Raw genomic sequence first — 17,066 nt, forward strand, 5'->3', positions numbered from 1 at the left:
AAGGATAGATGTAAGCTCCATTATATAAAAGAAGAGTTTTGGTTTTTGGTCGATGGCACGATGATGCAGAGTCGTGCATGCAATGCTCTGCAAATAAAATAAAATAAAATGAATATTATTTTGTGAGGGCTTAAAACGACGCTCACTTCTTATGATATTTCTTGTGCCATCCCTTTCGCCTGCCCTGCTGTTTTCCTTTTCATTTACTTGCCTTCATTCACTTTTTCTTTTACTATATATAAATTATTTTGTTTCAACTTTCATCTTTTTTCTGAAATTTCCAAATAAGACCATGTCTTATGTAAATAATACAGAGATTTGTTTGTTTAATGCAAGCTATAAGTATTTTTGTTTTTCACGTCCATTTTACATTTATAAAAACTAATTTTGTTATGTTTATATTTGCTTTTTTTCCCAATAACGTTTTTTTTTAAGTTTTCGAATCCATATTTTGCCTTTAAAATTATAATGTAATTTGGCAACAAAACAATTTCACAATTGATTTTCTATAAGTAATAATAATTTATTTGGTCATCTAATTTTTTTTAAAAGTTGTTTAATCATTTATTTAATTTTTATTTTTAGTCCTTAAACTTATATTTATTTTTTGTCAAATCACCCAAATTGATGCGACGTACACATGATTGTCATTTGGATGACATATTAATATTTATTTGAATTTAAAATTTTAAAAATTTAAAATTATCTTTAAAATTAATAATCATTAAAATTATTAAAATGTATAAAATATATATAATATTTTTAAATTTAATTAAATGTAGGCGTGTCATCCACTTAATTAGCAAAATAGACAAACGATAATTTTTTATTTATTTTGGAATAATTTAATAAAAATATAAATTTAATTTCACAATATGTAAAACTTTTAAGCTATTTTAGAGGTAAAAGGCTAAGCAAATTTAAATGTAAGTTCTTTACATTCATGTAAACGTTTATATATAGAAAGTTGTCTTTTATATTTATCCATGTGATATTACCCATACATAAATGATTGTATAATATAAGATATTATACTTTTCTAATAATTTAATATTTTATCAAGTAATTTTATTTTAAATTTTAAAATTTTCATTTTCATTTGATATTTTTAAAAATAAAATATTAATTTAATTTAAAAAAATACAAATAATGTGAGGTGACTGTATTTCATGCGTTATTTTCCCTTATGCACGTTACTAAACTGATATGAACAAAATACAGTAAAATATAAAGTAATCTAAATAACTAAATTTAGACTAAAATAAACGAAAATAAAGTAAATATTCACAAATTGCCGGGTAATACTGAGGCTAAATAAGCAGGTAAGAAAGGCCAAAGAAAAGAAGCTTCTTTTTTATGTTTCATCAAAAACCAGCTCTCCCTCCGCCATTGCCACTGCTTCTCTCTCTTCTCACATTAGCTATTGTGTTCTTCATTTTGCTTGTTGTAACTATTTAAAGATAAGGAGTAAGTTCTTAAGTGTTTCATACTTTGATGTCTACACCTTTGGAACATGATTACATAGGTTTGGCAGAGACTTCTTCAATGGAAAGAAGCTCTGAGAAGATATCTTCTTCTTCTTCCTCTTCAATTCCCTCCAATATTGAAGACAAAACCACCAACAATCCTTCCCTGAATCTCAAAGAAACTGAGCTGAGGCTTGGCTTACCAGGTTCTCAGTCACCTGAGAGAAAGCTGTCTCTTTTTGGCAAAGATTTGGAGACTAATGATAAAAGCAACGGTTTTGTTGGTAGCCCTTTGAAGAACTTGGTGTCTGGAGCTAAAAGGGGTTTCTCAGATGCCATTGATGGGTCTAATGGGAAATGGGTTTTCGCTATAAATGGTAAATCTGATGTAGAGTTGGGTAAAGGTGCTGTCTTGGCCTCTCCTAGAGGTGGTTTGGACAGTAAAACCAATCCCCAACAGGTAAGGACGTCTGTGCCTGTCATGAAAGAGGTTGTTGGTGTTCCCCAGTCTCCAAAACCGGTTCAAGATAAGAAGAATCTTGTTCCTCCTGTAAATGAACATACTAGTGCCCCAGCTGCAAAGTACGTTTTATTTTCAAACCTGTTTACTTTTTTTTTTTAATCTTTTGGTTTCTTCTTCTGAATCGTTGAAGGAGAAGAAACTTGTTGGCCATGGAGATATCAGTTATACAACTCATTCTACTGTGATTAAGTTTTGGTTGCTTCAAAACATTCTTGCAGAATGGAAATTTACTTGGGCTTTTCCTTTTCCAGTTCTTAGTGTGCTGTTCACCACAGTCCCTCTCTTTGTTTATTTGTGAATTGTTGGGAATTTCGATCTCTTTGTTTTTTTTTTTTTTAATAACAGCTAGTTAGTATATAATTTTACATCAATTATTGAGAAGTTCTTTTTTTATTTCTGTAACAGGGCACAGGTGGTAGGATGGCCACCAATCAGATCATTCAGGAAGAACAGCATGGCCTCTAATTTGGCAAAGAACAGTGATGAAGCTGCTGGTTGTCTGTATGTAAAGGTGAGCATGGATGGAGCACCATACTTGAGGAAGGTTGACCTCAAGACCTACAATAACTATAGGGAATTCTCATCAGCTTTGGAGAAGATGTTCAGCTGCTTTACTATCGGTATAACAATCCCTCACACATACTTACTTCTACTTTAGTAAGTGAAAAAATAATTTACTAATAATCATAAATACCATACAAAATTGCAACTTTATTGTGATAAATGTGTTGAGATTACTTTTTTGAAAAAAAAAAAAATGGGGTAAGTTTTGTCCTTTTCTTAATTCCCAAAGAGCTGGATTTTCTTGCTCTTTTAAAGAGATGATATTATCTTATTATCTGATATCTGTTGTATGCATACAATGTAACTTTCATGATACAAATACTAATTTGGACATATATATAACAAGATTCACGTGCAAAATAGGCATGGATTAAGAACACTCTTTAGCAGAGGATGAACTGATGTTGTTTTCAAAACGCTTAGCATCCTAAGATTTTTAGGTGAAGTGTATGTTGATTTATGTGTGTGAATGGATGACTGTGATTCAGGGCAGTGCGGTTCCAACGGTGATGGTCTCAGTGAGAGTCGTTTGATGGATCTTCTCCACGGATCTGAGTATGTGCTGACATATGAAGACAAGGATGGTGATTGGATGCTTGTTGGTGATGTTCCATGGGAGTAAGTCCTTCTCCACCTAGATAAGCGCTTTCGAGTCTTTTCATAATCTTGAATAACTCTTGCTGGGATGTGGTTTTTATGCTAATTTCCGAGTTATTATTGCGAAGAGTTAATGTTGACCTTGATTGCAAACCGAAACATGTTGCATTATAATGTAACTTGGCATTACAATGTTTCAGATCACTTAAAATACAGCCATATTGGCCTACGTTTATTCTTTATGTGATGGATTCCCTGACCTTATCATCTTTATTACTCAGGATGTTCACCGATTCGTGTAGGAGGCTACGGATAATGAAAGGTTCAGAGGCAATCGGACTAGGTATTCCGTACTGATTAAAACAAAATATACCACAGTTTAGCCTTCTTTTCCTTAATCATGGATTAGAATTAGATTTTGTTTGCATTTATGGTTTACAATGATATTGAGGGAGTCCATTTTGATTGCTTACAGCTCCAAGAGCCATGGAGAAATGCAAGAACCAGAACTAATGCAAAAGACCTGGAAAAAACACAGGAAACTTTACTCAACAACTTTATATACATATGTGTGTGCTTTCAGATATTACAGTTTGATGTATTTAGTAGAAGTAAGAGAAAAAGGAGATTGTATTAGGCAAATTATGGCATTGAAGACATATCCAATTATTTAAGGTTGTCTGGTTTACCTTTCTTTTGTTTTGTTTAATTTTTGTTTTAATCAAATTGTGTACTTTTGGGGTGCTGTGTAAATGGATTAATTGTCAATTTGCCAATCTGTTTCTCCTTTTATTTGAAAAAGAATAGCACGCCTGCCTCCATTCCTACAGTCCTACATTCTAATCACTCAGACAAAGGAATAGAAAAGGCAAAGCAAAAGGCATCCATTAGTTGCGTTGAATCTAAAGCTTGGGTCACCAAACGTAGTGAGGAGTGCTTTCTGTGAGAGAAAAAGTTAATAATAATAAAAGCCCCACTTTAACTTAATCGTTAATCCCATCAATTCAATCTTTTGCATTGTGATTACAACAAATAAACAAGTGTCTGTCGTCATTTTTCTTTTATGGATTAGCCAGCCATTGGTTTCATTCTACTTTACCACATCAATGAATTATGTCTATTGGACGGATTTCCGCAAAAATGTTCGGTTTGAAGCATGGGTGTTCTATTTTATTATTTTTATTTTTCAGCTTTGAGATTGGGCATAATGATTTTTTTCCTCCAACTTTACAAAAAATAAAAATAAAAATTTAGCCCTTTATTTACTTTTTCTTCTTTTAACTTTTGAATTTACATTTTATCAAATCATAGATGGAAAATGTCAGGTTTACTAATTTTGCTAATGTGATATTCATGTGGATTGTAACGTAAGCGTATAAGAAATTTTTAATTTTTAATAATTAAAATTTGAAAATAGTTTTATAATTTTATAAATTTTAAAAATTTAATTAAATGCTGATGTGTCATACAATGCAACGTTAGCAAAATCTTAAAAATCGTCAATTTTTATTCATTTTAGAGTGATTTGATTAAAATATAATTTTAAAAACTAAAAGAGGTAAAAAAAATAGACTTCTTTTATAATGTTGAAAAGTCAAACAAGTCATTATGCATTGAAATTATAATGTATTATCATGTTGAGATTAGAAAATAAATCAAGTTTAAATTAATATTAGGTTCGGATTTTGCTGCATATTCAGATTGTGTAGAATTGTTAAAATTCTAAGTTAATTTTGGATTATTCTTTTAGATTTAAGTTTGGATTTTTTTAAATTCAAGATAATTCATGTTCGGGTTAATGGGAAAGGGATAACCTGATTTGTGAACAATAAGATTTACAGTCTGATTTTACCACATCAAAATAAATTGTGAAATGAAGTTTTTCAACCAAACACACTCGTTCATATTAAAAAAAAAAAAAAAAAAAATTGTGCATGGTGAACTAGATTGATTATCACATAAATAAAATTACATTGGAAAAACATCATAGAGTATGATCCTAAGAATCGGACATCGCGTTTGGTTTAAGTTAACAAGAAAAATACTCTCAGCTTGCTACAGGGAAATGAAATATATTGACACAAGTTTCATCTACTGAAGTTGAAACATACCCCATCCTGGATAGTTTCAAGTTTCTGGTTTGGAAATTCGCAGATACACCATCTGCGTATATCCATTAAATACAGATCTCTCAAGCCTGTCTAAACCGAGCCTCTTAAACATTCGATACCTGCCATCTTCAACAATAGGTGTAGGTGCCCGAGCAGGATCGTAGCGAGTTTGGTGGGTGAGGGAAGGACCAGCTGCTGGTGGTAGCTCCCAGTAGACGTCAAGAATCGACTCAACAAACCTGCTATTCTGAAAATGTTCGCCATAAGAGATCGGGGTGTTATTGTGGTTAAAGTTATCCCGCATCTCTCCTCTAACACCCCACCATGCTTCATGTGGACCACATAGTTCATCTATATCCACAGCCTTCTCCCAGAATTTCTTTCTTTTCGATCTAATCCTAGCTTCATCACTGTCCTTGAAGCAGCTATGACCACCTCCTGAGTGAACAATGTTCACAATTAGGTAAGAAAAGAAAACAAACTCAAAACCGAAGATTCAAGCATACAATATATATGATTTATGCATAAACTATCATTGCAGTGGGTGAGTTACAGAATGAACTCAAAATAGAGTTCTAAAGAAAGGCCAGACAAGAAATGCCAAGCCTCATAAATGAAAGAATTCCTCAAGACAGCCAGAAGTCCTTTCTTTGTGGCAGCAGCAGATCATATTCATAAATATCTCAAGCTATTAATGTGAGTAAAGCCATACGAGAAGTACCAAAAGATTAGATCTAGTTACTCTTAAAAGTGTAATCATAGCATTTTAAGACCCCAGTCTCTATTACTCTTGAACTGATATAGGGCAACTTCATTAAAGTTCAACTAATTTCGGTTCTATTGATATATGTTTTACTAGTATGTACTCTATGGTTATAAATTTCCAGGAAAAGCAAATAAAAGAATCAATCAAGATATAATGTCCTTGTAATAGCATTGAAGCCTTCTAGTCTGGTCCGGTAACATATGATATTCACTGCAAAGCTAGAGTTCACAACGTAATTGCTTAAGCAGCAGTTAAGCAAGTAGAACATGAACCAAAAGGCATGCAATTAGAAAGATAAATTATATAATAATAGAATACAAAAAATGGGAAAGCCATTCAATTATTTAGTCATGTCACTAAAAACGAGGAACCATTTTAAAGAATAACATGATTTATAGAGAAAACAGGTATCCCAGGTTCCCAACTTACCCTAAACGACGAATATATCCACTTATGATCATACTGAAGGTATGGCACAATAAGGCAGTACAAGAATGGTAGTCAAGGATATAACTTCAGGCAAAATGACAGAAGATAAAAGTGGATGTGTGCCAAAGTAACAGATCAGAGGATATCAGAAAATGAGAAAAGAATAAAAGAAAAGCAGATAAAAATGTTGTAAGACCTTCTACCTCTAATGTAGAACTGGTCACATATCTGCCTCAACGAATAGTGATCTCCAGTTCCAGTATCATAATTGTCTTCAAAAATAAGATGGTTAAAGCCAGCTTTCAATGCCTGCTTCAGCCTGTTCATTCAAGTACATCCCAACAACTAAAGCAAACTAAACTCAAAATCATAAAAAGTAAGACCAAGAAATGAAGTAGCCTTAAATCAGCTCTACTGAAACCTAAAACTTTGACCTTGCTAAGGAAGAATATCAACAGTACTTGGTTGCATTAAGTACCTTTTCAATTCATTTTGATGATCGTCAAAGAAGACAAGAACATTGCTGAAATCAGAAATTCCATGTTTCTTCAGCACCCTCTCCCAATCAACACTTCCAAAATCCACAAAATCTTTTCCAGCAAAGTAAGTGCAATTTTCATCAACATAAGCAGGACCCTTTTTCAAGTACTTCTCAGGATGCCGGGGTGTGAGTGAGATAATTGGTGTGTCAGGCATTGCTTGCCGCATAACCCAAGTGGAATGTCCCTTGAAAGCACCACTCTCAATCATTATATCTGGTTTCAGCCATTGCGCAATGAACCAAAGCCCAAAGCTGTGGTCAAAACCCATTCCATGCATGTTGTTTTTTATTGGACGTGTTTCATATATTGGTACAAACTCCTCCAAGCCCTTGACTAAATCTTTGGATGTCCATTCAACTGTTTTTCCTTGTTTCGATCTGCCTTTTGCCAAGGATATGAATTAAATGGGCGCAAACCGAGAGAGTTAAGATTAAATAATTTAAGATGAAATCGTGTCTAGCATGAAATAAAATTACTAATTAAAAAATCCGATCAAGTAGTACATTAACAAAATATTTCACTCAAAACTATCAAAGGAGCATAAGGTAGATTGCGAAGTAAAGAGATGAAATATTGACAAAAAGTAATGCAAATGGCTTCAACTTAATATTGACAAAAAGTAATGCAAATGGCTTCAACTTTGATATGAAGAATAAAAACTCATAAGATATCATAACTGAGCAAAAGGAAATCGAAGATTAGTTCTTGACAATCAGCAACACTCAATAAAGAGTGAGTGTTGAATATCGGTTCAGTGTTTCCTAGAAACCTAATACAGATTTAAGAGCCAAGTAGGGAAATTCAAATCGATTGTTTATTGCCTTCTAGTACTAATTTTTAAAGTTTCAGGGAAACTTAGCCGAGGGAGGAACCTGTTCCCAAGTAAAATCGAATTACTCACTGTCCGGTGAATGTTACACTAGGAATACTAATAACTATCATGGAAGCTTAAGCTTTTAGAGAAGGACCCATCTTCTACATTTAAGCTCCAATAAATTCATTAAAAAAAGTTATTATTATTCGAAATCAGTCTTTCAACATTTTAATCACTGTGAGAAACAAATAAATGTTTGATCTAATCACCAAGTCAGATTCTAATAATCAAAAGAAAATGGTGATAGCATAGCTCAACAATGGAAAATTAAGCTAAGCGAGTAAATTGATCTCAATTAAGCAATGAAATGGCATCTCATTCAACTAATGAAATGACGGAAACATATAAACAAATGAAGAAAGTTACAGATCCGATCGAGAACCAAAAAGCAAAACTTACACCAAGGAACACCGAGGGAACCGAAATCGGAATCGAGCCCATCGAGACCGAAGAAACTGGCACGAGATATCGGGTCATAGGACGAAAGGCAAACGAAGGAGCGAGAGTTAAGCATCAAAGAGAAAAGCATGAAAACGCTCAAAAGAAGACAGAGTGAGAGGCAGAGGCACGGCGATTTGACGAGTCCCAAGCGCGACATATAATTGGAGGCCAAGACGTAGAGGTGTGGTTTCTTGGTTTTGGACTCGTCCGCGAGTAAGTCGGCGGATTCGGCGTCGGGAGAGACATCGGAAACGGCGGAGGAGGTGGGGACGTCGAAGAGGGAGTGAGGTTGAGTGCGGCGGGCGGAGAAGGCTCTGTCCAGCATTGTGGTTCAGGTTTTGAGTGAGTGATGGTGCTCAATTCTCTCTTATGGGAACTCTGAAATTAAAGCTGCTGGTCACGTGGTGGGTGATGCCTTTGATTACCTTATTTTCTTTATTTAACATTTAATAATCATTTGATTTTAAAATAATAATAATAATTTGTAATTGATTTAATTAACTTGATTAAAAAATTATTAAAATTTTAAAAAATTTTAAAATATAGATTCAATTTGTTCATATAAATTCTTGATCTAATCTGTTTAGAGTTATCTTACGGATTGATTTTCGACAAATTCTTAATTTAATCAATTCGATTAGTTGATCCGATTTAAACAATACTAATAATTTGAGTCAGATTTATAATTTATAGAAATTATTTTTGGACTTTGTTATTATTTTTCTATTTCTATGCAATTAACAAGTTATGATAAATGCGTTTTGTATATGTCGAATTATTTTTGTTATATTTTATGTCAAAAACAATTTTTGTTATATTTATGGTGACAGTTTATTAAATGAAAAACAGACACAAACTTGCATTCCATGCAACAAAAGTTTAAGATAATTGTTAATCATAAAATTGTCGGAATTATATTAGTCCAGTTATACCGGTAATCAAAATTATGATACACTGTTAACTAAGTAATAAGCATAAGGGTCTAAATGACAGTTTATTTAGGTAATACGTATAGAGAAGCCCAAACATTTCCAGTGAGGGCCATCGATGTTTCAGATAACACTCTTCAAATTCTATGAGCTAAAAGGTTAAATGGGTGCAGAACCGCTGAAATTCACTGCATGAGCTGATGAACCAAACCTGTGACAGTTTTGCAGTATATACAGTTCAATGTTGAGGCTACAAAAGATATGGAACTGAAAATCAAGCACAGTTATACCAACTCTGTGACAGTTTGAGATATGATATAAGGAAGCAGAACTAACCAGATAAGTTACTCGCGTTTGTCACATTAGACATGAGTATTTTAAGAGTTGTGGATATTTAATTTCAATTATTAATATTTTATTCCTTATCAGAAATAAACAAAATTATGCTTCTAAATATAACTTTAAATAAGTATTGATATTGTTTCGCTTAATATTCAAAATAATCATTCTTTAAAAATAATTATGTCAGAATAATACTATAATTTTGAATAATTGTAATCTTATGTAATTGTCATTTGATGATAAAATCTATTGATAATAAGTCTTATTTAGAATAATCATATTTCAAAACACATATTTAAAATAACAATTTTAAAAACAACCATTATTTAAATTAAGCGCTTCTTAAATTTTTTTGAACCACAAAACAACTCTTTTTCGAAAACGGTTGGCAATCAAAATATTAGAATTCTATTTAAAGCTCTTTTAACCAATTCCTTCACTCAGCCTTATTCTCAGTTACTTTTAACCTTCTCTACTTCACAAACCACAATATGATATCTTCTCAATATATTTCATTTACTTATTTGTAATGCTTGTTTTTCATATTAAAGAGTTACAAATTTCATATAAATTTTATTTAAAAATATGTTAAATATGAGTGTCGAATATAGATCGGAACAGCATAGCTAGTCACCAATAGTAGTAGTTAGATGTGTCGAGCAGCCGATGACCTTCCTCAGCTAATATACACGAACAAACCTTGTTTCTGGCAATCCTCTCCTTAAGCAAAATCCTATGTACATGACTAGCATTTTCAAATTATTATAATTCTAATTGATGGGATCGATGTCCGTCCTGTTGCACAAGTGACGAAGGGTGTACTAAATCATACTTAAGCTGAAAAGAATGGCTACCATCACCAAAGCCGACAGAACATTGTCTTCGGCTGCATCCAAACAACACCTAGCAGGGAAAAGAAAAGGTTTTTTAAGAAGAAGCCTTGTTTGTTGTATAAGATTTCTAGCTGGTACTTAGTGTATTTCTTGCCTTGGGTTGAGAATGTAATTAGATCATTTCTCTGTCAAGTATGGTAAAAGAAGAAAACGGAAGCTGGTCGGTTCTGAAGCTTCATTTTTCTCTTTTGATGAGTTGCCTTCTGCGCGGGTATTGTAATCCACGTTAAAATTGATAAAACCAGGTTGGGGTGAAGACCTGGAAGTAACGGGCCTGGCAGGTTGCCGATATGGATCACATTTCACGGCGACTGACCAAATGGTTGGCCTGTTCGCTTTCAGCCCTATAGGCCTGCGTAAGAGGGAGTGGTTCGTTGAAAATTTAACTACTCTTGGATCCACATCAACAGTTACAACTACATTTGTCCGAATTCACGTTATAACTTGAGAACAAATAACGTAAGATCATGATGTTTTTTAATTGTTCATGAATAATGGAAAACAAATATGTGTAAGGATAAAATATTGTAGATGGATCAAGTGATTGCTTGGTACTCGCACAATAAAGTATGGAATATTACTTCATCAAACTGATAATAAATCCAACACCGAAAAATCTCATATTATTCCTTCTATATCTATTATTTTTATTAACTAAAATGCTGTCAAATAAAAAATATCAATTGATTGATTGATTAGATTACAGAATTTTTTTTTTTGAATTCTAGATTACAGCTTTATTGGATGAAGCATGAACTGTCGTTTGTCTTGTTTGGGATTCTTTGTTATCCTAATAATTAAGTGATTGAGCACCCCGGGATCTGATGGTAGTTAGGTCCAGCACCAAAAATGCAGGACATTAGTTTAGTCAAACATCATTAAATTAGGCTTGTTGAGATGTGGTCCTTAAATGGACATTATTATATTTATTAAATATTCCTTTGTCTCAATTTTGTGTAAATATTAATTTATTAGATGCATATAAAATTTTAAAATCGAATATTTGTTAGTTGTATATTTTAAAAAGAAAGTTGGTAATTGATTTTTACAATATATTTTTAAAAGAATAATAAAATGATGATTGTACAATTAAAATGATCTTTAATAGAGTAGAAGGTTCGGTAATATTTGAGAATCCACTTAGGAAGATTTCTAGTGTATTAAGTTAATGTAAACTTTGTTTATTTTTCCCAAAAAAGGGTTTGTAAGTACAATACTATAATAAAAATTGAAACAATTTATCTGATATCAATATTATATAATGAAATTAAAGACTCAACGTAATAATTAAGTATAATTAAATTAAATTTTGAATATATAATAACTTTATTAATAATATCAAGATTTTATTACGTATTAATTGTGTATTTTTCAGCGTACAAAATTATTAAATTTACCAATATAATATATGTTTTTTCTTTTTAATAGAGGAATCTATTAAACGCAATCAATGAAAGGAAAGCAAACAAAGGACAGAGGAGAGAACATACTAAATTCACTAAAGCCAATAAGCTTCCCTTCGTACACTCAAAATTGAAGTCCCTCTCCCAGTGAAAATGTGGGTAGCTGGTAGTGCTAGACAATGTCTAAAATGAAAAATTTTAATTTTTGACTTTTTACAATTAATAAAATTACATTTTAATTTTTTAAAATGATAAAATTTTAATTTAATTTTTAAAATTATAGACATATAAACTATTAAAATGAATAAATTATATTTTAACTTTTATAAAATATAGAATTTATTAGAGTCCCAAAAAGAATTTTACTTTACGATTGCCCTCTACGTCGGCCTCAGATGACATATATAGTTTGTTGATTGTGCATTCATGGATATTATGTGCAAAATTACTAAATCTACCAACACCATAAACTAGAAATTTTATTTCTCCCCAAATAGCATGCTATCTGATTTATTCGGATATTGTAGATTTAATCAAATAAACCTAAAAATGGGAAGAAAGGAACATAATTGATCTTAAATCTGAATACATCTAGCTAGAAGCTCTCGTGTCACGCGCATTTGTGAAAACAAAGAGAAATAAAAATAAAAAAATTGTTCAAGGAATAGTGCTTTATATTTTATAAAATATAAAATAAAAAAATATATATTATTTTATTTTATGCTTTTTGCAAATTGTTTGTAACGTTGCCCGGAAACCCTAATTTCCCCACAGAAAAAGACGTTGCATTCCAATTTGTGTTTATCTTTGCATAATAGGAAAAAAAGGTGTCAAGATAAAGAGCGTAGCAAGCCAAATACAAGCCATATTTTAAGAAAACTTCCCACATACCGATAGAATTGCTTGCATCACATGCTTGTTGAAAACAAAGAATTTACAAAAGGCTTTAGTTAGTAACAGAAGTTAGGTTAAGAGATTTTTTTTTTCAAATGTATATAATTATTTCTTTACAAAAGAGATCAGGATATGATATTCGAAATTAATTTTCTTCCTTTAAAAGTGTAAAGATAATAAGATGTATTAAATTAGAGTAGGCTTTTTTTTTGGAGAAGGGTAAATTTGTAATTAAACCAAGAAAATGACATGCATGCAATTGAATATATATATTTTCGTAAATCATAGGTAAATATATAGTATACTGAAAAAGAAACATGAGGCGTGATGCATGGAATTGAATATGAATTAATGTTATCTATAGTTAGGAGAAGTCATGATCAGTCCTTGTTTCTAATGTTGAAAAGGATCGGAAAGTCCTTTTCATGGCTTTATAAATTTTTGTTACAAAGAAGAAAAGAAAAAGAACCGGAACAAACAGTCACTGATTGTGATCTCTCTCTCCTCCTTCACAAACAACATCTTCATTCAGGGACTTAAAAATGCTCAAAATTTTATTTATTTGAAAATTTTCAAGTAATTAGATTGCTTCAAGCTAAAATCTGAAGCAAAAGATGGGGGGAGGGATGGATGCAATGAATTAATTGTCTTGATAAATGATCATTATTAATATAAAAAAGTACATCAAATATTCTTCATAATGTGCTCTTAAATAAAGAGGTTAGATGCTTTGCATTAAACCGTTTCTCTGGGGTGGTTCATTAAACCATCTTTGATAATTGATCATTTTGTGGTATCGCCTTATGCTTTTATTATAATTGTAATCGTCATCAATAATATTTTACAAATCTTTTTATATCTCGATTCTGAGAAGAATAAAAAATTCAAAAAAGAAAACAAAAAACGAGAGTGTGGCAGTAAAAATGGAAGACTCCAACCACAAATCCAACGGGTCAACGTAAAGAAAAGTCTACAATTTTCTACCGGTACAGGGAGAGAGAGAAAGTCTCCTAGTGTTTGAAAGATAATATCATATCATAGAATCAGAAACAATAAATAGCTTTTAAATTTAGTTGGCTCTTTGATTCGAGGAGCTCTTTTCACACTTCTGTTTTTGGTTTTGGTTTCCTTTTGATTCTTGCTTTTATTAACCTACTTCTGCCCAACTCTTTTTTTCTTCTTTTAGTTACCTACTCTTTTTTCTCTCTCTCTCTTATTATCTCATTTTTCAACCAATCCTTTGTACAATAAAGGGTGTTTTCTTGTTCATTAAAAAAAAAAAAAACCCTCTCTTTCCTGGAAAATTTCTTGACTTTCTTCTATTCTCTAGCAAAAATGCTCCTTAAGCTTCCCGGGTTGTGTTAAAAAGAAAAATCCAAACTTTTTTTTAGCTCTTTTGAATCATGGGTAATAGCTTGATTTGCAGGACAAAGAAAGATGCTAAAGATAATGGATCGAAAAGCAAGAGGATGGGAAGGTCTCAAAGGAAAATGCTTGCAGAAGAAGAGTTTTTGCATAAGCAAGCTTTGTCTATGGCTCTTCATCAACACCAGTTGTCTCAGAGATTTGATGGATCCATGTCTAGGAGAATTGGCTCTACCAGCTCTAGAAGGCACGCTGATCCATTAGCTAATGAGAAAAAGGTGGGTTTTTTTTTTCTCCTCTTAACTAAATATCAATATTAAATTAATTTACTTTGCTTTCTCAAACTGTTTTCATGTGTAATCATTGTGTTAGTTACTGTTCTAATTGATTGGATCTATGATATAATAGTGGGGTTTTCATGATTTATTGTAAAACTTGAAAAGCAGCATCTGTCAATGGTCAAGCTGGTAAAAAAAAGGGGACAATATGTTTATCCTTTGCCATTTCATTGGAAAACTTGAAAAGAGAACCTGTCAAAGCATTAGCTGATTCACTGTGCTTTTAGCCTTTTGCAATTTTATATCTCTAAGTTAATATAAATCTTATGATATGCGCTTTTTGTTATGATCTTCTGTGTAAAGTGTAAACCTTTCTAATCACTTTTCTTTTGAGTTGTTTAATGAAAGACAATTTCAAAAAGCATTTTTTATTCTACTGTGCTATGAAGGTAAGGACGTGGATCATGGTCCATAAGGCTAGTGAAAAAAAAAAAAATAGTGATTAACTTTATGAAAGCTAAACCTTGGAGATAACTTGTGTTTTGAATTAGATCTTTAGGTGTGAAAGCAGTGAAATTTTCAATGTAATTGTACAAGTCCTTTTGCAAATTGTAACTCCTTTCTATGATAAACTTATGTCTAATACTATTTCATGTTATCTACAGCTACTGGAATCTCTTGAAAAGATCAAGTTTAAAAAAATTGTTCTGTTACATGGAGAAGGCTTTGGAGCTTGGTGTTGGTATAAAACGATTGCTCAGTTGGAGGAAGTAGGCCTTCAGCCTACTGCACTGGATCTCACAGGCTCTGGTATTGATCTGACGGATACAAACACAGTCACCACATTGGCTGAATATTCGAAACCATTGATTAAGTATCTAGAGAACCTTCCCGTAGATGAGAAGGTAAGAGGGTACATTTGATGTTACGAATGGCCTTGCCATCTTTTTATGTTAATTGTCTTGATTTATGTACTATATTTACATGCAGGTTATCTTGGTAGGTCATAGCAGCGGAGGTGCTTGCCTTTCATATGCATTGGAGCATTTCCCGGAAAAGATCTCCAAAGCAATTTTCCTTTGTGCTACAATGGTGTCCAACGGTCAGAGACCTTTTGATGTGTTTGCCGAAGAGGTATTTGTTTTATGTGTTTACAAATGGTGTTCAGCTAACAAAATAAACAAAATGTTTAGACTTGTAAAGCAAATTTTCGGTTTCCTTATCAATGTTATTGCTTCGAATAGCTAGAGACCTGAAGAGAACAATCATTTTGCATAGTTATTTTTGTAGTGGACTGATATCAGCCAAACATGTCAAAATATCGGTTTTACTACATCTTTGCATTTTACTACCGAAGTTTTTTTTTTTCTAGTGAAGGTTCTCCACTGTTTTCGTCGCTGTTTATTATCCAGTTTACGCTGACGCATCAAAAAAATTTTTTTTTTATTGCAGCTTGGTTCTGCTGAACGTTTCATGAAAGAGTCGCAGTTTTTGATTTATGGAAATGGCAAAGATAAGCCTCCTACAGGGTTCATGTTTGAGAAACAGCTGATGAAAGGGTTATATTTCAATCAATCACCAACAAAGGTGCGTTACAATCTTACTGGTTGAGAGCATAAGACCAGTTATCCATCAGGACTTCTCTGGCTATATGTTTAGGCTTTGTTGTTCTGTTATTCCTTTCCTGCAACAGAACAATTGGCCATGGCCTATAAGCCAATCCAAGTGGTGTCAAAACACACCTTATTGGTTAAGCTAGTCATTTCATCACATATAAACATATGTAAATGCATATTATGACTAGTTATATAATTTTAGTTTGATCATAACGGAAAGTATGAACTGATCAGTGACCACTGTTTATGAAGGTATTGTATCCTGCTTACAGAAAAGATATGTTTCAACATGGTATTTTTGTTCCTTCCAGGATGTTGCTTTGGCCATGGTGTCCATGAGATCCACCCCACTAGGTCCTATCATGGAGAAACTGTCATTGACCCCCGAGAAGTACGGAACTGGGCGGCGGTTCTACGTTCAGACATTGGAGGATCGTGCTCTTTCGCCAGATGTGCAAGAAAAGCTAGTAAGAGAAAATCCACCTGAAAGAGTTTTTAAGATCAAAGGGAGTGATCACTGCCCATTCTTCTCAAAGCCACAGTCACTTCACAAGATTTTAATAGAAATTGTTCAAATTCCTTAGCTTAATTTTCAGATTAAAAAAGAAAAGAACATATTTCTTTAGTCTTTTATTTCTATAGTGAAAGAAGACGATAATAAGTTGTTCATTTACACTTGTGATAGGCTGGCCGTTCTTGTATGTAGAACATTAGGCCCACCTTCCTGATTTTTTTTCCTTGCAGCAACGAGAGGCTGTTATTTATTAGTATCATGTAATTTAACAACGTGAATTAATTGTTTTTTTTTTTTTTTTTGGTGATCGATTAATGTGGTGAATACAAAATGGTGTGTTTAACGCATATCGATACAATGGTTACATATCACATACCGATATCCATTATCCAAGTAAAAACAATACTTAAAATCGATTTTATCAAATACTTCACGTTCCATTTTCTTTTATGTCAACCTTCTACAACTTATTGCTCTTATGACACTCATTCTGGGCGTTTAAACATACCATTTCATTTC

The 17,066-nt window shown here is 32.4% G+C and overlaps 3 protein-coding genes and 1 long non-coding RNA gene across 4 annotated transcripts; 3 read left to right on the forward strand and 1 right to left on the reverse strand.

The window, feature by feature from the left end:
* Positions 1-1,272: 1,272 nt before the first annotated feature.
* Positions 1,273-3,926, forward strand: LOC108450344 (auxin-responsive protein IAA27-like). Its single transcript, XM_017747916.2, has 5 exons — positions 1,273-2,048; positions 2,395-2,609; positions 3,042-3,171; positions 3,432-3,493; positions 3,626-3,926. Exons 1-5 carry the CDS (start codon positions 1,495-1,497, stop codon positions 3,661-3,663), a joined length of 999 nt encoding a protein of 332 aa, XP_017603405.1. The 5' UTR covers positions 1,273-1,494; the 3' UTR covers positions 3,664-3,926.
* Positions 3,927-5,078: 1,152 nt separating this feature from the next.
* On the reverse strand, positions 5,079-8,726 carry LOC108450090 (uncharacterized). The gene is made up of 4 exons (XM_017747543.2): positions 8,272-8,726; positions 6,935-7,379; positions 6,660-6,775; positions 5,079-5,699 (listed from the first exon to the last, which is right to left on the reverse strand). The coding sequence occupies exons 1-4, from the start codon at positions 8,636-8,638 to the stop codon at positions 5,278-5,280; spliced, it is 1,350 nt and encodes a 449-aa protein (XP_017603032.1). The 5' UTR covers positions 8,639-8,726; the 3' UTR covers positions 5,079-5,277.
* LOC128293044 (uncharacterized) lies at positions 5,629-6,181 on the forward strand. The gene is made up of 2 exons (XR_008283065.1): positions 5,629-5,724; positions 5,803-6,181. It is a non-coding gene; the product is annotated as an uncharacterized LOC128293044 (long non-coding RNA).
* A 4,998-nt stretch (positions 8,727-13,724) lies between the features above and the next one.
* Positions 13,725-16,825, forward strand: LOC108450179 (putative methylesterase 14, chloroplastic). The gene is made up of 5 exons (XM_017747689.2): positions 13,725-14,417; positions 15,083-15,322; positions 15,408-15,551; positions 15,870-16,004; positions 16,345-16,825. The coding sequence occupies exons 1-5, from the start codon at positions 14,178-14,180 to the stop codon at positions 16,615-16,617; spliced, it is 1,032 nt and encodes a 343-aa protein (XP_017603178.1). The 5' UTR covers positions 13,725-14,177; the 3' UTR covers positions 16,618-16,825.
* Positions 16,826-17,066: the final 241 nt, after the last annotated feature.

The sequence above is a fragment of the Gossypium arboreum genome, chromosome 5 (genome assembly GCF_025698485.1).
Source record: "Gossypium arboreum isolate Shixiya-1 chromosome 5, ASM2569848v2, whole genome shotgun sequence".
Classification (NCBI taxonomy): domain Eukaryota; kingdom Viridiplantae; phylum Streptophyta; class Magnoliopsida; order Malvales; family Malvaceae; genus Gossypium; species Gossypium arboreum.

Coding starts and splice junctions, on each gene's coding strand:
- LOC108450344 (XM_017747916.2), top strand. CDS start 1,495: ATGTCTACACCTTTGGAACATGATTACATAGGTTTGGCAGAGACTTCT. Junction 2,610..3,041: donor GTTCAGCTGCTTTACTATCG/GTATAACAATCC, acceptor ACTGTGATTCAG/GGCAGTGCGGTTCCAACGGT. Junction 3,172..3,431: donor GTTGGTGATGTTCCATGGGA/GTAAGTCCTTCT, acceptor TTTATTACTCAG/GATGTTCACCGATTCGTGTA.
- LOC108450090 (XM_017747543.2), bottom strand. CDS start 8,638: ATGCTGGACAGAGCCTTCTCCGCCCGCCGCACTCAACCTCACTCCCTC. Junction 7,380..8,271: donor TTCCCTCGGTGTTCCTTGGT/GTAAGTTTTGCT, acceptor CCTTGGCAAAAG/GCAGATCGAAACAAGGAAAA. Junction 5,700..6,659: donor TGACCAGTTCTACATTAGAG/GTAGAAGGTCTT, acceptor TTGTTCACTCAG/GAGGTGGTCATAGCTGCTTC.
- LOC108450179 (XM_017747689.2), top strand. CDS start 14,178: ATGGGTAATAGCTTGATTTGCAGGACAAAGAAAGATGCTAAAGATAAT. Junction 15,323..15,407: donor ACCTTCCCGTAGATGAGAAG/GTAAGAGGGTAC, acceptor ATTTACATGCAG/GTTATCTTGGTAGGTCATAG. Junction 16,005..16,344: donor TCAATCAATCACCAACAAAG/GTGCGTTACAAT, acceptor TGTTCCTTCCAG/GATGTTGCTTTGGCCATGGT.